We start from the raw sequence: 19,252 nt of genomic DNA, 5'->3' as shown, positions 1-19,252 counted from the left end.
GGGAAAGAGGAAAGAACAGGGAAACTAAGTCAAGTGTACTTCAGATCTAGAGCACAGAAGTGATATTTGTTTTTAATTATCAAAGCAGGCACATTTTTATGTTAATGAAATATAATCCAGTATTATACTGATTAAAATCTGCCAGACTGTGTGCCCTCTGAGATGTTCACCAGCTTACATATTTATGTTAATTACTATTCAGTAAGTAGCTTTGCAACTATGTTAAACAATGCACACTCACTTTGACAGACAAACTGTAAGCAGATGTAGGAAAAAAATTCCAGAGAGTGCATTTAGTTTTCTCCCCTTTTAACACATTAACTCAACCTTGTTACACTTTTAACAGCACTGTACACAGCTTTTGATTATCCAAGACACACTCATTGTGTTCTCTACTTTAAGTATCCTTTTCAGCTCCATACTGAACATCAAAGTTTTCAAAACCAGGATCTCCTCCCAGAAAGGCATCACCTACAACTACAGTGCTACACCAAGAATTCAAAATTCTCAAGGTACAGTACACAGTGTGGCTTAATGTCCACAGAGTGTGGACACCTCCAGACATACTCACAAACATTCTGCAGAATATGCATGTGCACACCTGCGTATCATAGAATCATCAGAGAATGGTTTGGGTTGGAAGGGACCTTAAAGATCATCTAGTTCCAACCTCCCTGCATGGGCAGGGACACCTCCCACCAGCCCAGGTTGCTCCAAGCCCCATCCAACCTGCCCTTCAACACTGCCAGGGATGGGGCAGCCACAGCTTCCCTGGGCAACCTGGGCCAGTGTCTCACCCCCCTCACAGTAAAGAATTTCTTCCTAAGAAATATACTTCAGGTCCACATCAGAAGACAGCATGGACAGTATAAATTGTTGGTTTCAATACACTTACTTTCAATTATTGAAAGCTACCACTGGAAGGCAGTTTGCACCATCTTTCAAAACAATTTGTGGCTCCCACATTCATTACACCATTTTCCAAACACTCTTAACATCACCACTGACAAATCAAACCCAGAACATTCCTACCTTGCTCTGTCCCATTGACGCAGACTTTGAGGTTGACGTAGGCACAGGCTGGACCAACACGCTGACACAAACCACCTCTGACGAGTGTAATTTCTAGCTCTGATCCCTTCAGCTGAAGAAAGAGGAACATTATGACTACTTTAATATTGTTTTATTAAACAAACACAACAAAATATTGTCCTTAAATAAATATTTTGTCTTTTTATACTAAATGTGACTTAAAATAAAATGGCAACTTCTGCCAAACTTTCCTTCAGTCCATCAAATAGTCATTTGTCTTTAATACATGCCAAAGATACAGCAGCATTTAACACATAAGGAAAACAAAGTGGAATAAACAGCCTGATTCTCACAACTGATGAGTAGTGATGACAGCCTTCTGAAATATAATCCAAAAGTGGATATACTGAAGAGAAAGACTCTCCCAAAGGTAATAAGGTAATTCAGAGTACCTGAAAACAGGACCCTGCTCTCAGTGACTGTCTGGAGAAGCCTTCATCTGTCTCCCAGGGGCAACTGAGAACACCAGAGTAGTAAATGTCCTGATATCAACTCAGCTTTTATGAGTATCTTCCCACTAGCAACTGGGGAACGGATTTAAAATTCAAACCAACGAGAAATGAGACCAGTGTCTTCCTTTGCAAATGAGAGACAGGATGAAGAGGCATGAGAATCTGCAGCAACACCACAGAAACACTTCATTTTGTAGAAGCCTTAAACCACAGCTTTAAGGCTCTGCTTTTCCAAGCATAGGCCTCTCCCTGAACTAAGTACGGGCTGGAATTACTCCTGCATTTACACCAATTTTCACAGGAATCACACTCTAAATTATTTCTTGATTGAAATCTGTAATTAAACAAGTGTCACACAGAAATCACTTAGATGAACAACTGATAGTGATTGGCCATTTCAGCCAAATATATATGCATTTAGAGGCAGTCTTTGGAAAAGTCACATTCCAAAGGGTGAACAGACCTGGAAGTGCCACTCTTTGCTGAGCTCCCTTTGCAAATTAGGGAAAGTCACTTAGGAAGTAGCCAATCTCATTGTGTGTTCACCAAATTCTTCTTGAAATTAAAAACTCATTTTCCAAGTAGCTGCTTTTCCTTCACAGTATTTTCTGAGCAACTGCTGATTATTTTTTTTGTTTTTCTTTCTCAGAGTAAGTCTGAGGATTTCATAGTCAAGGCCTTGAATCAAAAACCAATCCAGGATAATTTCACAGATACACTGATCCTGAATATAATCAAAATGCTTGTAGAAAAAACAGAGTGCATTTCACTTTTTGTCCCAGTCTTCATACATATTTGACATCATGCAGGCTTCTGTTAATCCTTTTAGTAACTTCCAGATATTTGGTGCAATGATCTCTTCACAGTTGACTTGACTTATGAACTCACATGTGGAATTACTTCATTCTTTTAACTTGCAGTAGATCTGAAAGTGTGTAATAGTCACTCTACAGCATTCTCCATATCCATGCTGCTTATCAGCCTCTACTGACATGAGACAGTTGATGCATAAATCAAGTTGAATTCATATCTTCATAGTCTTTATGCCTGAAGCTGCTTGTACAACGTGCAGTGCAGTTATGGCAAATGAAGACAACTGACCACTGCCATGTCTGATGCACCAACCAACAAATTCACTGCACACAGCTGCAGCTACCCTTAGCTCTTCATGAAGGGCCAAACTCAACCACAGAAAGCATTTCTGAAGACTGGCTTTTTCATTTCAGATATTTTGATTTACTGCTCCTAATGTGACGAACTGGTTGCAGGAGAACAGAGTGTAAACAACTGCCCCCAGCAATCCATTTCCACATGAAGTGCAGCTTCTAAGGAAAACTTGACAGTTGCACTAATATCTTTCACCTGATCCTCTCTGGAACCTCATTTTTTAAATCTACGTCTAAGCCCAGCAAATCTGTAAGGACAATAACCCTCTACATGTGCAGAAGGCAACTCATGTGGCACAGACAACCTCTGCAGGAAGGTTCCTGGTACTGAGTCTCCTCGAAGTAAATAACTAACAAACAACTCAGTGTGTAGTTACAGAGCTCTTCTTTACCCCCGTGTACCATATGCAACCTGTACAGCTTTGGTACACAGAACTTGCAGTAGGTCCCTGAGCTCCCTGCTGATGTTTTTGTTTGTAAAAAACCCCCATGGCCAAGATATTAAGCTGGCAGGGAGGCACTCTCAGCTCTATGGCCCTTACAAAATGGTTGCAGTTCTACAAACTTCGTCATCAATTCCAATAGCCACACAGAGCTGTCTGTCATGTGTAGTCTCATTTCAGCTGTTAATTGCTTAGGTTTTCACAGGCTAAAATCTGACATTCATGCAAACACAGAGCCACAAACCCTCCTATCTCTGGTTTACATACCAGCTCATCATTTCCAAATCTGAAGGGATGTCTGCTTTTTGCTGACATCCTGACAACAGCTATCAATTATATCCATAATAACCAGCACCTTCTGTCAGGGCAAAAGCTCATCTTAACATAGACAACATGATTTAAAACTGATCCAATGCATCTTTCAGCTTTCCACAATGTTTTTTTTTTTACTAGCATCTGCTAAATTAAGATTTAGAAAACAGAAAAGTAAGAGCAGGGGGGAGCCACATGAGCACAGGCATAAAAGCTGCCATGGGAAGACACAGTGACCAACATTAAAGCTGATGCATTAGGCAATTCCAGAGACAGGCAGACAAGTGTTGCCCAGCACTGTATATTCTTTCTTCCAGCTGCTTTTACATTCTAATTCAATTTTGATGTTGACTTTACATCAAACTGTCCATCAACAGTTCACCAATCAAATAAATACTTAGAAGAAACAGCAAAATATCTCTACCAATTTCTCAACCACAATATTTTCTCTGTTTGTCAGTAGATTAAACCAATGCTTTTCCCCCTCTGTCACTAAACGAATAGTTTTGAAAAAGGCCAAACAGAGCTTTGTTTCAAATCCATACAATTTGAGAAGGCTTATTCAGATAAAATCTGAACTTTCCTTCCAGCTCTTCTCAGACCCTCAAGCCATTCTGTAAGTCAAATTTTGATATATCCTCAGTTTTTGTCTTTCTGGTCTAGCATGGCATTTAGATTGAAGAACATCTCATCCAAAATTCTCCTAGGAACGCCTTTTGAACACAGTAAGTTGCATAAAGCCATGTCAAAAGTCTTAAAACATCTCAAAAGAAACAATCAAAGAAAGAAAGGAAATAGTGAATAGTTGAAATTTGCTGCTGAAAGAATAAACTATCTCCAAAACTGCATTGTTACTGGAGATTGAACTTCAGTAACATGGGGGAGAAAAAACAAGCATCCACAAACATTAACTGCAGTTGGTCTTAAGCCAAAAGGCAAAATTTAGCCTTCAAGGGGAACATTTCTAATACAATCAGCTAAAAGAAATCAGAGCAACAATATTTTTGCTGTCTGAACAATGCACTTATCCAAGTACAAATAACTGTGTTTATCAGGGTTACACAAACAACTACCTAACATTTATTTTGGTAACCGAGCAGCTTCACTTTCACAAATACTACATATACAGAATCAACTCTTTTTTTTTTGTTTTAAAAAACTGAAAGGACCAATATGGACATTTATAAAATACCCACTACATCCCACAAATAAATATTGACATACAATTTTTCCATAAACGAAGCACTTTGTTCAGTGAAAAGCAGGTAAGAAAATTAACTCTGCAGTCAATGCTTTTTCCTTCTTACTTGGGTTGTTTCCTGGATGAGAACTTCTTTTGAGGTAGGCACTGGGTAAGGCTTCAGGGCAGCCTTTATTGTTGCAAAAATGAAATCCATGTGTTCCTTAATAACAGTATCCAGGTAGTCCCCTTCAGGGTGTGATCTGTAGTACACTGTGATCTCATCAGTAGGAACCAGGTTTCGCTGTAGGATACACCAAGTCTACTGTTAATGACAGAAGATGACTTTCCCATCTACCACCTGAAAGGAGGATGGCTCTTAAATTCAATTAGAAATATCTTAGGAAAGATATTTATCAGATCTGTGGGAAAAGTTTCCACAAAATTTTAGAATAACACAATTCTTTTGTCAGAAGGGCAAGAAAGAGGCTTGAAAGAAACATGGTTTTCCTGATAAGAAGCAAAAAGTTCACCTTCCTCTACATGTCTCACTTTCCAGTTCCTTTACTAACACATCCCCCTCAGTGAGCTGAAAGCCTATCAAACTTATTAAAAAGCTCTTTTAAGGCCAAGAAGTTTACGAGCACTTAAACATCCTGTTAGCTTGAAATGAAGCCTTGGCTCTTTATTCAACACTTGCTCAATCAGTGACATTTTCTTAATGATCAACTGTCTCCAAGACACTTGGGAATTGTTTTGGGAGACAGTGACCATGCCTTTAAAAAAGTTTACACACTACTCACATACTAAAATAGATTTCAGAAAAGGAGCAATTCATTTGAATGGTGTGCTTATTAATGCTGAATTATATCAAAGTTCAGCTTCAGTAAGAAAATGGCTTCCAGGAAAAAAAGCTAGCAGCACTAAGACAACTTTGTTTCTAAAATCTGCTAAAAATAATGACTGCCTTAATGCCATCTCTGCAACAGTTACTGTAGTTCCAGAATCTGTTGATGTTTATTACATGTACACTTTTAAAACAGGAGTGGAAATGAAAGAATAAGTGCATGTTAACATCATATTAATTATTAGGCAAGGTTAAGTATTTTGATATTCATGTAAGTGGGGATAAGTTATGAATTGATGTCATTACACAAGTGAATTTGTGACTTCTTTAGCATATGAGAGAATTTTCTTGCATAACCACATTCCTTCCTGGTTTTATTTTATACAGATATAAATCTGTATAGTTCCTTTATATAAAAACAACTATCTGGGTACCGAATTTGTTATTTTTCATGTATGTTTATACTGAAGATTCAGACAGTCTTAGCTATACAGGTATCTATTCCTAAAAATCTGTCTCATGAAAATTGTCTCTACACTTTATATTTAGAGCTCTTTCAAGATTTCTTCAGGAATAAGTCTGAAAGATACAAGTTCTAGTGTATTGCCAGCAAGTTTGTCCAGCAGGAAAACCCTACATGTATCACAGAACAACATATTCTATGCTTGCAATGTGTGTGTGCATGAGGGGGTGGGGGATTCTTTTGTTCTGTGGAGTTTTTTTAAACTTGCAGGTTCTGAAACCTTTAGAATTCTTTGTACCAAGTTAAATATTACTTCATGTCCTCTCCAGATTAAAGGCTTTTTAGACTTGTCATCACCTCCCCAGTGACCAGGCTTTCTTGGCACTAAATGGAGTGCAGGGCTTTCTGGATTAGTATTGTGGAGAGGAGGAAGTTACACTGGTTCAAAGTGCTCTAAGTTAAAGGTCAGACAGCATCATTTGTGTGTATAATGAGAACAATTTAGAGCAGAACTGCTACTGTAGGTATACAAACCCATGCCAGAAATGCCTCCTGCAATTTGCCTAGACAAGAGTTTCTTTCAGCAGTCTTAGGCTCAATGTCTCAGTTCTCACCAGCCCAGCCCTGCAACTGAGATGGAACAGAACAGCTAAGAGCTGCCCAGCTGGGACTGAACCACTGCTGTGTGGCTTAAGATAGAAAACAAGAGGGGCTCAGTAAAAGAAACAAATAGATGAGTTCATTGACTACGGACAATGTACAGCAAGCCACACATCTTCAACCCTAGCTACTGCGTAATAGGGGAATTCAAAATCAAAACAGTAATTTGTAATCATTTATGTCCAATCAGAAAACTATATATAAGAAGTAAATGACACATGGCTTCCTGTTTAACTAAAAAGGTCAGTTTGTGCTCCATATTCCCAAAGATTTCTTACAAGTCAATTAAAATGTCTTCTTCCAAACATTTGCTTCCTAACCTTTTTGCGAAGCTTCTGGATGCGATTAATCACTTCCCGGGCAACTCCTTCATCCACCATGGACTGGTCTGGGGTAACATCCAGCAGAACTAAAACCTGAGGGAACACACAGACAACAGTTGAACAGGTGATTAATTCAAAAGAAGGTACCATTAACTCACTGGTACTCTGGTACATTTCTATAGAGCTCCTCGCTTACAAAATACCACGTCGAAGAGAATACTTTCAGTACCTCCAAAATTCCAAAGATAGGCTCCTGGAATTTGTTGAGCTAACTGAACAAACAACACCACTTCAGCTTTCACCTCTTCATTTTCATATTATTTCTAGAGGAACTCTTCCCTTAATTAAATTAAAAGAAAAAAGAAAGAAGCAACAAAATACCTGGGCATCCGAATGTGCCTCATACTGGGCAGACCCTCCTGCAGCCTGATCAAAGGTATACATGAGGCGAAGGTCTTCCCCATGGAGTTCATGCCCTTCTACAACAATGGTGCCTGCAGAATTGACAGGTGAAGAGCATCTCTGACCATCAAGAGTGAAAAAATAAAAAGTCTCTCATTCAGAAAGCTTTAAACTAGCATCATACTTCAAATACATGAAACACAGTGTATCTGCAATACAATTAAACAGCAGCAAAAGCACTAGTAAAACACTGAACTAACCCACATCCAGATGTTTCACACAAGCACCTCCACAGGCAGCACAACTCCCTCTAATGCAGCTTCCTCAGCCCACAGAAGGATACTTCTGCACCTCTCCCTGCAAGTGCTTGATTAACATGCACAATTCAACTGCAATTGCTTGATTTTTTTTTCTGATGAGCCAAAGGATTTTGAATCTTCTTCTCTGGTCAACCTTGCCACTGTTCAATGGTTTGCACCACTACCTACCTGTCTCCTGGAATTTCTCCAGCTGCTCACTCTTCAGGTCCTTGATGGCAGCCATGACCAGCTTAAATGCACCTTTCAAGCGCTTCCCAAGCACCATGTGATCCGGTTCCGCTCTCAGCCGGACACCGTACTTGTCTTTGTTAGTAGATAATGTCACTTGGCGAACATTAAGCTCCTACACAAATACACAGGGAGAAAAAAACTGAAGAACAGCCATCTCTGGCAGCTGGTACCAAACCAAGAGGCCACAGCACTAGGGAACTTTTAAGTCTCTTGCTGTAATTTTTTTAAATGGTTGCATCTAGGAATTAAGTCATTTGCCAACACTGCAAGTGCAAATAAACCCAACCAATACTGAAACTATCTTTCAGCAGAGGATCCTGTTCTCATCTTTGGCTTTCACATAGACATTTCTCTGTTGTTAATAGACAACAGTCAGCTCTGAACTCAAACCAGATCCCTATTCAACAGCCTTGATTGTAACAACTTCATGAAGAGATAAAACTACTGCCTTTCTGTGCGAGGGCATTACAACATGGCCTGACAAACTCAAGAAGAAAAACTCTGCTGAAATGCTCCCATCAGTAGGCATTTAGCCAGAAAAGTATAATTGACAATTTTATGGTTTAGGTTGTATAAATGCCTTGTTTCTTCTCTTTCATCATCTGTTATTCTGGGTTCTTACTCTACAGAAAAGCACCTTGCTTTTAATTCTGCCCCATGAACAAATGCATTACCCACACCAAGTCACATCTTTGCATATCCCCTCTCACCAAGGGCCTCTTGCCCAATGTTATTTTGTGTCTTCAAGACAGTCTGTTTATCCCCTGCTTTATAAACCTAAGTAAGAAATACACACAAGGTAGGGCTTGATGCCTGACTTTCCAGTTTCACAGTCTCACTTTCTACTCCTCGTGTCCCATACCAGGGGGTTGACCTTGGAAAATTTTAATTGCCAACATGCAGCTCTTCTACAGATACAAACCTGCACACATCTGGAGCATGTTTCACTACCACCTGGCAGGTTTTGTCTGTCAGATTGCCCAACACTCGAAGCATTTTGTGTTTCAATTTCTAGTAGAAGGTTGTTAGAATTTACAGTAAGATGATACAGAATCACCGAGTGCACTTGGCAAGCACGATACTCCAAGTCACTTAGGAAGCAGAAGTAAATGGTGTCAGCATGACAGGACCAGCAAGTAGCCAAACACTTAGATTGAGAAGTAATGGTTAAATACAACCTCTGAGCTACAGTCTAATTCCCCAGGAAGTCCTATTGACATGAGGAGCCAAGAATACCATTGAATCTAATTTTATTTAATACGTCTTTTAGTAAATCTAATGAAAAGTACATACTTCAGAAATTCAGTTTTAATGGGGTGCTGTTGGAAACAAGCCCACAAGTGGTAAATTACAACCTCTTGGGGAACAAGAAAGGATACTAAAAAACCAGCACCAATTAAAGATGACTTTGGGCTTGATTAGATAAATAACATCCAAGCCAACTTCATCAGGGCAAGTTCTCTATATTAATTAGGTTAGGAATCCACTTCTCTGTATACATTATTAATAATAAAAAATGGATTGATTCATGAAAAAAAGCAAGCTTGTATCTTAGGTTTGTTTATATCTGACTCAGTAGTGCTTTAACTTAAAGTAATTCTTAACTTCAGCATCTCAATAAATCCAAATTAGCTACTTGACAACTTTCAAACACACAAACAGAGGCAACCACTCCTTCCCATCACTAGTGGAGCACACTCCCATGTACAGGGGACTGGAGCTGGAGCCACGTGCCAGGCACAGAGCCACCAGTAACCCAACTACACCCTCAAAACAGAGGAAGAGAAAAGCCCTGCTGTGCTTCAGCTGGGCTGGGCTCTCTAAGCATCCTAAACAGGCAAGTAAATATTACCTGTGTAATTCTGTAAGAAGGAAAATACTGGAGGACCAGGCACTGCCTCAGTTCACGCACTGGTTAATTCAGCCCCTTGATAGATTCAATCTACTCAATCACTGTAACACCATTTACATTATGAAGCACTGGTAGACCTTGAACTTGTTGAAGGGGAAGTCAATTTTCTGGTTTATTGTAGCCACATTTAGGGGTGGGAGTTGAAGGGTATACAAAGGTTGGATACAAACAAGATTCCAGTTGTGCATAGAGCAAAATTTACTGCGAAAAAACCTTTCACTGGAAGTAGTTAAGAAGAGAAGTCCCAAGCTAGGCTAGTAAAAGGCCTCGAATGTTAATGAATAAAATGCAACCATGTTCTGTTGCTAAAAGCCTTCTGGATTTACTTCATTTTGTAAAGATGCTCATTTTTGCATGACAACTAGATACTCTGGACAGTTGTACTATTGAAATCAATTTATTTCAGTTATTTTCTGTGTTCTGATGACAGAGTAAGACTGCAGATCAAAGAGCACAGCTACTTCTGAAAATGGTGATGAATGAAAATTTCAAGGAATTGACAAGTATATTTTTCAAATTCTTTTGTCAGCAACTGCATGAAATCATGTGGTGTAATTTTTCTCACAAATTACCACTGGCACCTGCAAATTTACTAGAGACACACTCTTGGCAAAAACTAAAGGTTCTAAATCTCTGAATATGTACAAGGCTGATGGACAAAGCTGCAAATACAGCCCAGGTAATACTACCCAGCCTGTATTTGTTGACCCTTTTAGCCCTGAACCATCCTAATAAACAACTAGAATGATTGCTATGAAATGCAATAAAACACATACTAAGCTTTAGCATCAGCTTGTTGACTTTTAAGATAAATAATAAAAATAGGACAATAGACAGTATTTTCTATTTGGGCTTTCATGAAAGTATTAGAGTTTGTTGTAATCTTGCCACAACCTTAAGTTCATTCACAGTAGCAAATTACTATAAATTAAACTGTCTTTTTGTACAATCCAATTATGTAATAATTTATCAAATTGCCAGGTTCTTTTGTTAACTTTTAGTATTTGTAGAAGTTGATTGGATATTTTGCCAGCTTCTTTCCAGAAGTAATTTGAGTAAATAAATTTCTCTCTCAAATTCTGATTCTGTAAAATCCTCAAATCCAGTTTTCAGATCAAGAAAATGTGATAGACACTAACCTAAATTTAATAAATTTCTGCTAAAGATCCATGTACTTAAATGATTAATATTAACAACAATTCTGAAATGAAGCATCATAACTGCCAAGTCTAGGAGAAATAATCAATAAGCTAAAATGACAGAGAAGCCTTAAAATTCCACTTGCAAACTAATTAAGACTTTAGTGCCTGATTCTTAAGAATTTAAGCCCCACAGTAACTAAAAGCAAGAAGCAGACAAGACTGATCTACAAGTCTTGGGCATTCAGCTATGACTCCCTAAGCAGCATTTACAGAAGCCTTCCTTAGACGCATATTTAGGCTTGGGGAAAGAAGATATTGCTGGACTACTACACAGTTTAAAGTTTAAGAGGTCCTCTGCTGCTTCAGTCATCTCTTGAATTCTTTGACTAACATGGTTGCTCTCAGTAAGACAAGTGAGGAGAGTTCATCTTGCTCAGGTAGATGCAGATTTTTGTTCTCTTTGTCAAGGCAAAGCAGCTGATCTTGACAATGACAACTTGAACTAAAGAACTTCCATCACAGTTGAAGCATGTGACTAGATCTTCTGTTTCAGAGCCCTCTGGGGATGCCTCATTGAAAGGAAGAAAGAATCCCAAACCTAGCAAGGACAGGCCTATGACAAGGGCCGTGCCACTTCTGGACAAAGGAAAAAATCCTTAGACCCTCTACTGCCAGTGGTTATGATGATAGAAAAAGGATTTCTTGCCTATCTTAAGGGCCTTTTCATGGGCTTTAGACAATGCAAAATCCAATGATTATGGAAGAAAAAAGTAAACCATTAAATGGAAAGCATTTTCCCTTATACCTCACATACTGCCAGTGCCTTTAGTACAGCCACTGCAACTGACTCTTGTCATCAACCTATAGAAACCCATCTGGAAAGTGACAGCTTCTGACAAATTAAAGATGACAGGAAGGTCATAGGTTAATTATGACCAAAAATACAGTTTGTGACAATCCAGAGGCCATTAAACAGAAACACAAGGTAAAGACAGATTGCTGAGCTCACCAGTCCTACATTGTATCAGCTCTAGTAAGTACAGAGGCCCCAGGGTGTTCACAACCAGACAAAGTTCCTCTGCAGTGTCAGATTCAGAGCTTCAGTGTGGTGGATGGAGCTGCAGGAAAGGCACTCACTCCAAACTGTAGAGAATCCCTGCATTTCCCACCTGATGACTGCACTTGGATACAGAGAAGTTATACACTAATATAGCTAAGTAGCTTGGGAAGTACCCTGCAGGTAAAACAGGAGAAAGCATTAAGTTTTAACAATAATCTGATTTTAGTATGTACCCTACAAGCACTTATAGTACAGGAAGAAGGAGGACTTCAGAGAATAATGAAAAGTGCTCCCTAAAGCTCATGTTTCCAGATGAGAAGGTATCACGGGAAAGAAGAAAGGATTTTACCAACTGTGCACATGTACAACTATATTGCTCTTTTTTTTTTTTTCTTCTGATTTTTGCTGATTTGTAAAGAGATTGTTTCAAACTAGTAGATTTGAGCAGGTAAAGCTTGCAGTTCACCAGAAGTCAGTAACTCGTCATAGTGAAGGAAGTCAATACTTGGGGTTTGGTAGCTTTTGTATTACATTGTATTTCACTTTCTAATAAGGCTAGGACCTTCTTCTCAGAAACCCTCTCTATCAAGAGGTCTTGAATGGGGAAGATCATCTAAACAACTACCTAGGTGATTTTGTTTTAGACAGAAATTATTGTCCTGAAGTAATCTCCAACTTATACCAAGTCTAACTTATGCATTCTGCCCAATATCAAGACCAAATCAGTCCCTTTAGAATTCTGCTGCCTTAGCAAAAAGCTGCTTTTCAGTTACTATGCAATTCTTTCCTCCCCAAAACACACAGAATTACAAAGATGAAGTCGGGGCTTATCTCTCCAGGCAACACAATGAAACACTTAGGTGAAAAGTCATCATTTATCCCAACACAAGACAACCGCAGTAAGAGGCAATAAAGACTGTTCAGAAAGAACACTGTTGCTTAGCCAGTCTTCCTTCCCCCACTGCCTTCCAGAGTGGTTCTGAAAGGCCTCCACAGTCTTAGAACAGAGGTACTACCATCTCTAACTCCCTGCCCTGAGGCTGCTAACACTGAGAAACTGCACATAGCTCCTGGTATCAATGCATGATCACTACAGATTTAAGTAGTGAGAACCACTGGTGTGCAAGATGTTTTGAAGGCCCCAACACCTAGAAAAACGTTAAAGGGCAGACTGATATAGTAGCTTTTATTCTCTTTTCTTTTTGAATGAAAACACCATGGTCAAAGCTCATCACTGTAGCTGAAACACTTATTTCTCATGAAATCATGTTTGATTTCTCTGGAACATCAGAGATGTGAAAGACGACGCATATGAAGTTTATTTGTAGTTAAATTTAACTGAATATAAAGACTAAAAAAAAGCCCACTCTACAAACACTTTTAAGCAATCAAAAAGCAACAGGCTTTGTGCCTTCACTACATGACTGACTAAAAGCAGAAAGTGCAGCCAATTTCAGCAAGTTACACTAAGAAAACCAAGAAGAGTTACTTTTCTTTTGAATGAGGGGACTTTCATCCAAACAGATTTAGAAGTAGGACAGGCTGCATTTCTCTAAAGGACACACATTAAGGAAACATTGCAGTGGTATACAAGAGCAGATGAGTGTAATCTTTATTTACCATTTTATATCCTAAGCAACACCCTGCAAAAACCTTGAGTGGTTCCCTGTTCTCCCTTATGTGGAATTCCCCCTCGCCATCAACTCTTCCACTTACTGCCAAACTGTAATGCCCTTTAACTGAAGGAGATTAAAGTTTGCAGTCCATGTCTTTGACAACATGTAGCTGAATTCTGTCTTAGTTTCAACAATGAAAGGCTTGTTCCTTACACTGATCAAGAAAAAGAACATTGCTAATTATTACTGATTCATTAAAGGAGTCCTCTCTGGTCAATTTGAGCAATTGTTACTCCATACTATAACTGACTGCCCAAGGATCATCATCCATCTACCTTCCTTTCTGACCATGTACCACTGAGATACCCTTTCATTACAACTCTTTTAAGTTCGTTTTACCACCCTGTGAGGTATTAAAATCATCAACATGGAAGGCCAGAGTTTCATTTGTTTAGGTAACTGACACACACAATTCAGTTCAGCACCTTGTTCATCATGCTCTTACCTCAAGTATGTACTTCTCTAAAGACCTGATATTCTCCAGAGCCTCTGGATCCTGATGGATAACAACTACTTCTTTCAACGGATACTGGAGAGAAGAAAAAAAAAGAAAACAGAGACTTTTGTCCTTCCAAATGAAAGCAAATAACTTCAGAAATTACTATTCATCACTTCAAGTTGAATTCGGTTTGCTATTTCAAACTGAAATTATTCAGTTTTCCCATGCTTGTCCCAAAGTTACAAAGCTATCACACATTCCCAAGGTATTAATAAGAGGTGTTAAAGAGTTCTAACCTTTACTGGAATGGTTTTCCTGTCTCTGATTACTCGTCCCAGCTCAATCACAGACTGCAAACAAGAAACTGCATTTTCTATTTTTTTGTCGATGAGATCCTCCCTGGATTACAAAGGAAAGATGATATTGCTTCATTTTCATTGTACCTCTTTGAGCAAGTTGAAAACATCTTACCCCTTTCTCTGAAATTTCCTGCTAGTGCCTCAATTCTGGTCTGTTTAGGGCAATTTGAAAAATAAACAGGTTGGTTTTTTTCCTCTTTTTACATAGAAGATGGGAAATAACTTGCTGAAAAGAAAAAGCAGCTATTTTTAAATCATCTTTTGTTAGCACCTCTTACAAGATGGAGATGATGGGTTGAGTCACGCTACCTATTCTATTAATAGCCAATAAAAAGTGAGAATTACATCAATAATACCATAAGAATATGCAAAAAAGATATCACAAATAGGACAGTTCTCATGACAATGAAATACTGAGAACACAACCAACTCGCTGGAACCCAGTTCAATATTTTCTAGAAATTCTAGATGTCTTAGTGTGATGTTTTAGACCATCTTGTCATCTTTCCTGGCTTCACCATTTTAACACCCTTCCATTCTGTGGCAAGGTAGGGTGGGTGAGGTTTTTTTGCCTTTGTATGCAAACACATCTTGTTTCAAATGCACCAGCAGCCAGCAGTTCTGAAAATGTGGTTTTTTTTTCTTTCGAGTACCTGCATAAATTGAGCAGCTCCTTTAAAACCACACAAACATTGTATCAAGACCAGAAGATGCTGGTTCAAAAGACAGTTACAAATAAAATTAACAAGGTTAGTTGTTGTAATGTAAGTAGCAAAAGTACTGGGATGAAAACCATGCATCCAATAATGTCTGTCCAGAAAAACAACTAGTCAAGCAAACCTTCAACCTGAAATATCTCTATCTTCTGCACTAAGGCTTTAATTAAGCTGTTACTACCTAATTTGAAGCTTTTGTTTCTTCCAAAAGTTGGTCTTCAGGATGGTTCTCCAAAAACTTGGAAACGTGTAAATTGTGAAATGGAAGATTTTGCTCCCACAAAGGTTCACGTAGTACAGTGTGGCAGTATTTCTGTATTAGTCACTGTTACTTAACAACACTGTGGAGCCACAAAATGGCACTAGAATTCCTGGACTGCATGCACATCCACAGCATCTAACACAACCAGTAACAGGTTGCTTTTGTAACAGGCTGCAGCTTCTAACTGGTAATGAATCAAGTTCAGCTGTGAAAGTGGCTGAGTCTCTTAGTTTTATCTGTACATCCCCATCTTTGTTATTAAAGTTCTATTTTGTGTTACTGCATTTTTAAAAGCCACTTTGTTAACTGACAATATTGTCCTTAGGGAGGCATTGAAAAATATTGCAATTAAAATGCAATGATGTGTTGAGCAACTTATGGTGAAACTCCAGAAGTTCAACAATAATTTAGTTCTTTTTATCTGACAAAGGAAACAATCCATACATAGGAGATCCAGCAAATCACACAAACTAATAGCAGACAAAAATCCATACAAAGTACAAGAAAGAGGAAAACCCTGCAAGCAACTCAAATACATCAGATGTTTGCATGAGGCAGCAGCAAGTCAGTTTGTAATAACAGGAATAAAAAGTGACTGAGCCACTTCTAAATGAACATGCTAAGTCCATGCTTGAAAGAACATTCTGTCCTTCCATTGCTTCATTCTACAGGATTTCCAAACCATTTCTGAGAGCTCACTGATGAGGTTTGCATTCTTTGATTACATATTCTTTACAGCATTTTCCCAGGGAACAGAAAATCAGCACCATCATTATGTCAATCTCCAACTCCTCATTGCAGTAACCCTCACTAGGAAAGCTACAAGAAAGAACATGCTCAAAGGACATACTATCCATAAAAGAAATATTACTATAAAGTTTAAATTTTTAAAGTGGCATGTAAAGTATCAAGGTCAGTTCCCTTGTCCTTGAGGGTTTTCATACTGAGCTGCAATTTGAAAAGGAATTTGGTTCTCCTCTCATTGCAGACTGCAATGCAGGCACCAACTTAACCCAGTAATGTAGCACCAAGGCTCTGATGAGCAACTGATTGCTGAAATACTAGTGTCTCCCTTGGCTAAACAGAAGATTCCAAACAAAAACAACTTCAGATGTTGAGTTCTACCTGGGTTGAGCTGATACTATGGATAACCAGGAGCATATATTCAGTACAACCATCATGGACCCAAATGTTTTTTGAGGGACACTGGCATTTAGAAAATATCTTTGCCCATCAGCATTCAAAGAAAGGATCTGTCTGGAAAGCTCTCTCTCATATGATGCATCCTCTTACAAGGAAGCAGCAGTCTCTGGACAATAGTCTAATTCCTGACCTGAAGCCAAAAGAACAAACTCTGCTTGCTCCATGTGGTCTGCACAAAACAGTAAGTCCAACCCCACAGGGTCTGGCACCAGCACTCACTCTGAAAGGCCCAGAGATGGGGAAAGCACATATTCTTGCAAAAGCAGGGCCCATGAGACAGTTTTATAATCCTTTTGGGCCCTTCACAGGTAGGCATCGTAGCTTCTAGTCAGCATGCATTTTGAAGAGTAAAAAGGATTTTGCCCACCATAAGAAAACATGATGAGCTAGGAACATGTATTCCTCCTCATCATTTTCCTTCCCATCTACAACTCTGTAACCTCACACAAGTCTACTGCCTAATGTGGAGGGAAAAGAGAACTCCCAGCTAACATTAAGAGGGAAGTGTGAAGTGTACTGCTAATGAAATGTTCTCCTACAGCAAAAGAGACTACCATAAATGAGAGCTTAATCAAAACTTAAGTATTTTTTGCTTATAGTATCATCCTAAAATTCTTCCTGAGGCAAAGGAAAAAGGACATTATTAAAGCAGCCTGTCTTCTACTTATGCGAAACAGCTTTAAACACAAGTAAGTGAAGGAGCAACAAACCCAACAAAAAACCCAAACCCTAAAGCCGACCACACCAAGCCCCCACGTTGCCAGATACCAGCTGTCTCTTACCTCACTTGGGGAAGCATGAGGTAGTGGATGCTTTCTGTATTTTTTTCCTGAACAGAGGCCGGATCGATAAGTGTCTTCAGATTCTGATACATCAGCTCAGTGATAAATGGAGTATATGGTGCCTGTAATGTTGCATTCAATCATCATCTTTATTGTTTCTACATTATGAAACAGTAATACTTTTGAATTGCAGAAGGACAGTTCAGCAAGAACAACACTCATATCATGTCTTCAAGGCAGAACTGTTGATGTTATTCAAAATGAAGACTGAAATAAATGATGAAATCACTACCACTTATTCACCTCCTTCCTAATGTTTTACAGGTTACTTTTGGGCATTAGATAAGAAGTAACAATGTGTCTTTATCAGTCAGGTGGTATGTGCCTTCCTTATAGTCCCATGGGGCAAATAAAATAGGCAAATAAAAGGGGGAGGTGAAAAATGAACTGTACAACACAAATCAGTAGCAATGTGGTTTTCTTCTCCCCCTATGTTCAGCCTCTGTATCCCTGGATTCTATGGTCAACTTAGATACAAAGATGAATGCTTTCAGATCACTTACATTAAAAATATCAGATCCTTACAGTAGGCTCTTACCATAAGTCTGCACATGGAGAACAGAACCCTAAACAAGGTTTCCAAGGCCATAATGCAGTCTTCAGTTCCATTCTCACCCTACATGAAGAATTCAGCAAGAAGAAAAAAAAGCAATACTGTCACTTTAGAAACAATAAGTGCACAGCCATAAACTGGTTTTCCAAACTATATTCATTTTGCTCAATCCTACCCAGCAAGTGAAACAAAATTACTGGGCATTTTCTTTCCTTTTTATTCCTCCTAAAGCAAAGAGAAGGGAAAAAAAATCCTAAGTTCTCATTCCCACTATCAGACACAAATCAACATAGTTTAAAATGCTGCATCAGGATTTTGTGTAACACCATCATGCTGCTATACACTAACGTAACAGACCACTAGGATTTTGTTTACAGAAGTAGATTCCTACCTTTAGTCTTCTGCGATTCATTCTAACATACCAGTTGGTCAGAATATCAACAAACTTCACCAGTCGAGGCACTACAGTGTACAGCCTGTAAGCTAGAAGGAAACATGGTAACTGGAGTTTGTATTTGCCCTCTCTATCAAGATTCTCACTTAGAGAAACACATCATTATTTGTAGCTCTGGAGTTAAACACAAGTGAGCAGAAGCATGGACATTAGCAAGATGAAAAAAGTGGTTAGACATACTATTATGTTAAAACCACCCTTCAAATGGCACATGTCATCAATTCTCGTGCTTCAAGACAAGCATCTCAAACCAAACTGCTTCCCTAATCCTACACAAACACACATTATGGAAGCCTTATGCTTTTATCTGACTCGTAAAGAGGATAGTGGATAAGAGACTATTAATCGCCAGGGATTTGGCAAATCCTAGATCTGCACATGCTGTAAATACAGCCAAGTCACTGGAAGTCTAACAGAAATCAGTACAATTTTATTTATCACTGGCAACATTTTCTGTTTTTTTTGTGCACCAAAATGAAACATGTATTTCAATCCATTCTCCCTGAATTAATTGCCATTTTTAATTATTTTTCTAAGTAACACAGTAGGCTAAAAAAATACAAAGTAACAGCAAGCCTGACCAGGCAGGAAGATAAACATAGCTGTATTTTCAAGTTCTGTGGAACTTAAAAGCATGGAGGACTGCCAGAACCAAAAAGAAGGTCATCACTAGCAGCACTATGCAACTGGCAAAGCAAATTTCAGTTGCTCCTGACAGAACTGGGGGGGGTGGGAGGGGTAGG

At 38.8% G+C, this 19,252-nt stretch overlaps 1 protein-coding gene across 2 annotated transcripts in view; it reads right to left on the bottom strand.

Annotated features, from left to right (window-relative positions):
- IARS (isoleucyl-tRNA synthetase) overlaps nucleotides 1–19,252 on the bottom strand; it is a 105,074-nt gene that overhangs the window by 17,117 nt on the left and 68,705 nt on the right. For both annotated transcript variants that reach the window (XM_009997019.1, XM_009997020.1), the window contains exons 20-29: nucleotides 18,447–18,538; nucleotides 18,041–18,118; nucleotides 17,443–17,564; nucleotides 14,417–14,519; nucleotides 14,127–14,210; nucleotides 7,829–8,003; nucleotides 7,320–7,432; nucleotides 6,936–7,031; nucleotides 4,773–4,949; nucleotides 1,033–1,144 (exon numbers count right to left, since the gene is read on the bottom strand). In XM_009997019.1, coding sequence (XP_009995321.1) covers nucleotides 1,033–1,144; nucleotides 4,773–4,949; nucleotides 6,936–7,031; nucleotides 7,320–7,432; nucleotides 7,829–8,003; nucleotides 14,127–14,210; nucleotides 14,417–14,519; nucleotides 17,443–17,564; nucleotides 18,041–18,118; nucleotides 18,447–18,538 — 1,152 coding nt within the window. The remainder of the gene's footprint in view (nucleotides 1–1,032; nucleotides 1,145–4,772; nucleotides 4,950–6,935; nucleotides 7,032–7,319; nucleotides 7,433–7,828; nucleotides 8,004–14,126; nucleotides 14,211–14,416; nucleotides 14,520–17,442; nucleotides 17,565–18,040; nucleotides 18,119–18,446; nucleotides 18,539–19,252) is intronic.

This window comes from Chaetura pelagica, unplaced genomic scaffold (genome assembly GCF_000747805.2).
Source record: "Chaetura pelagica isolate M959 unplaced genomic scaffold, ChaPel_1.0 scaffold364, whole genome shotgun sequence".
Classification (NCBI taxonomy): Eukaryota; Metazoa; Chordata; class Aves; order Apodiformes; family Apodidae; genus Chaetura; species Chaetura pelagica.
This window is presented reverse-complemented; position numbering and strand designations above follow the sequence as displayed.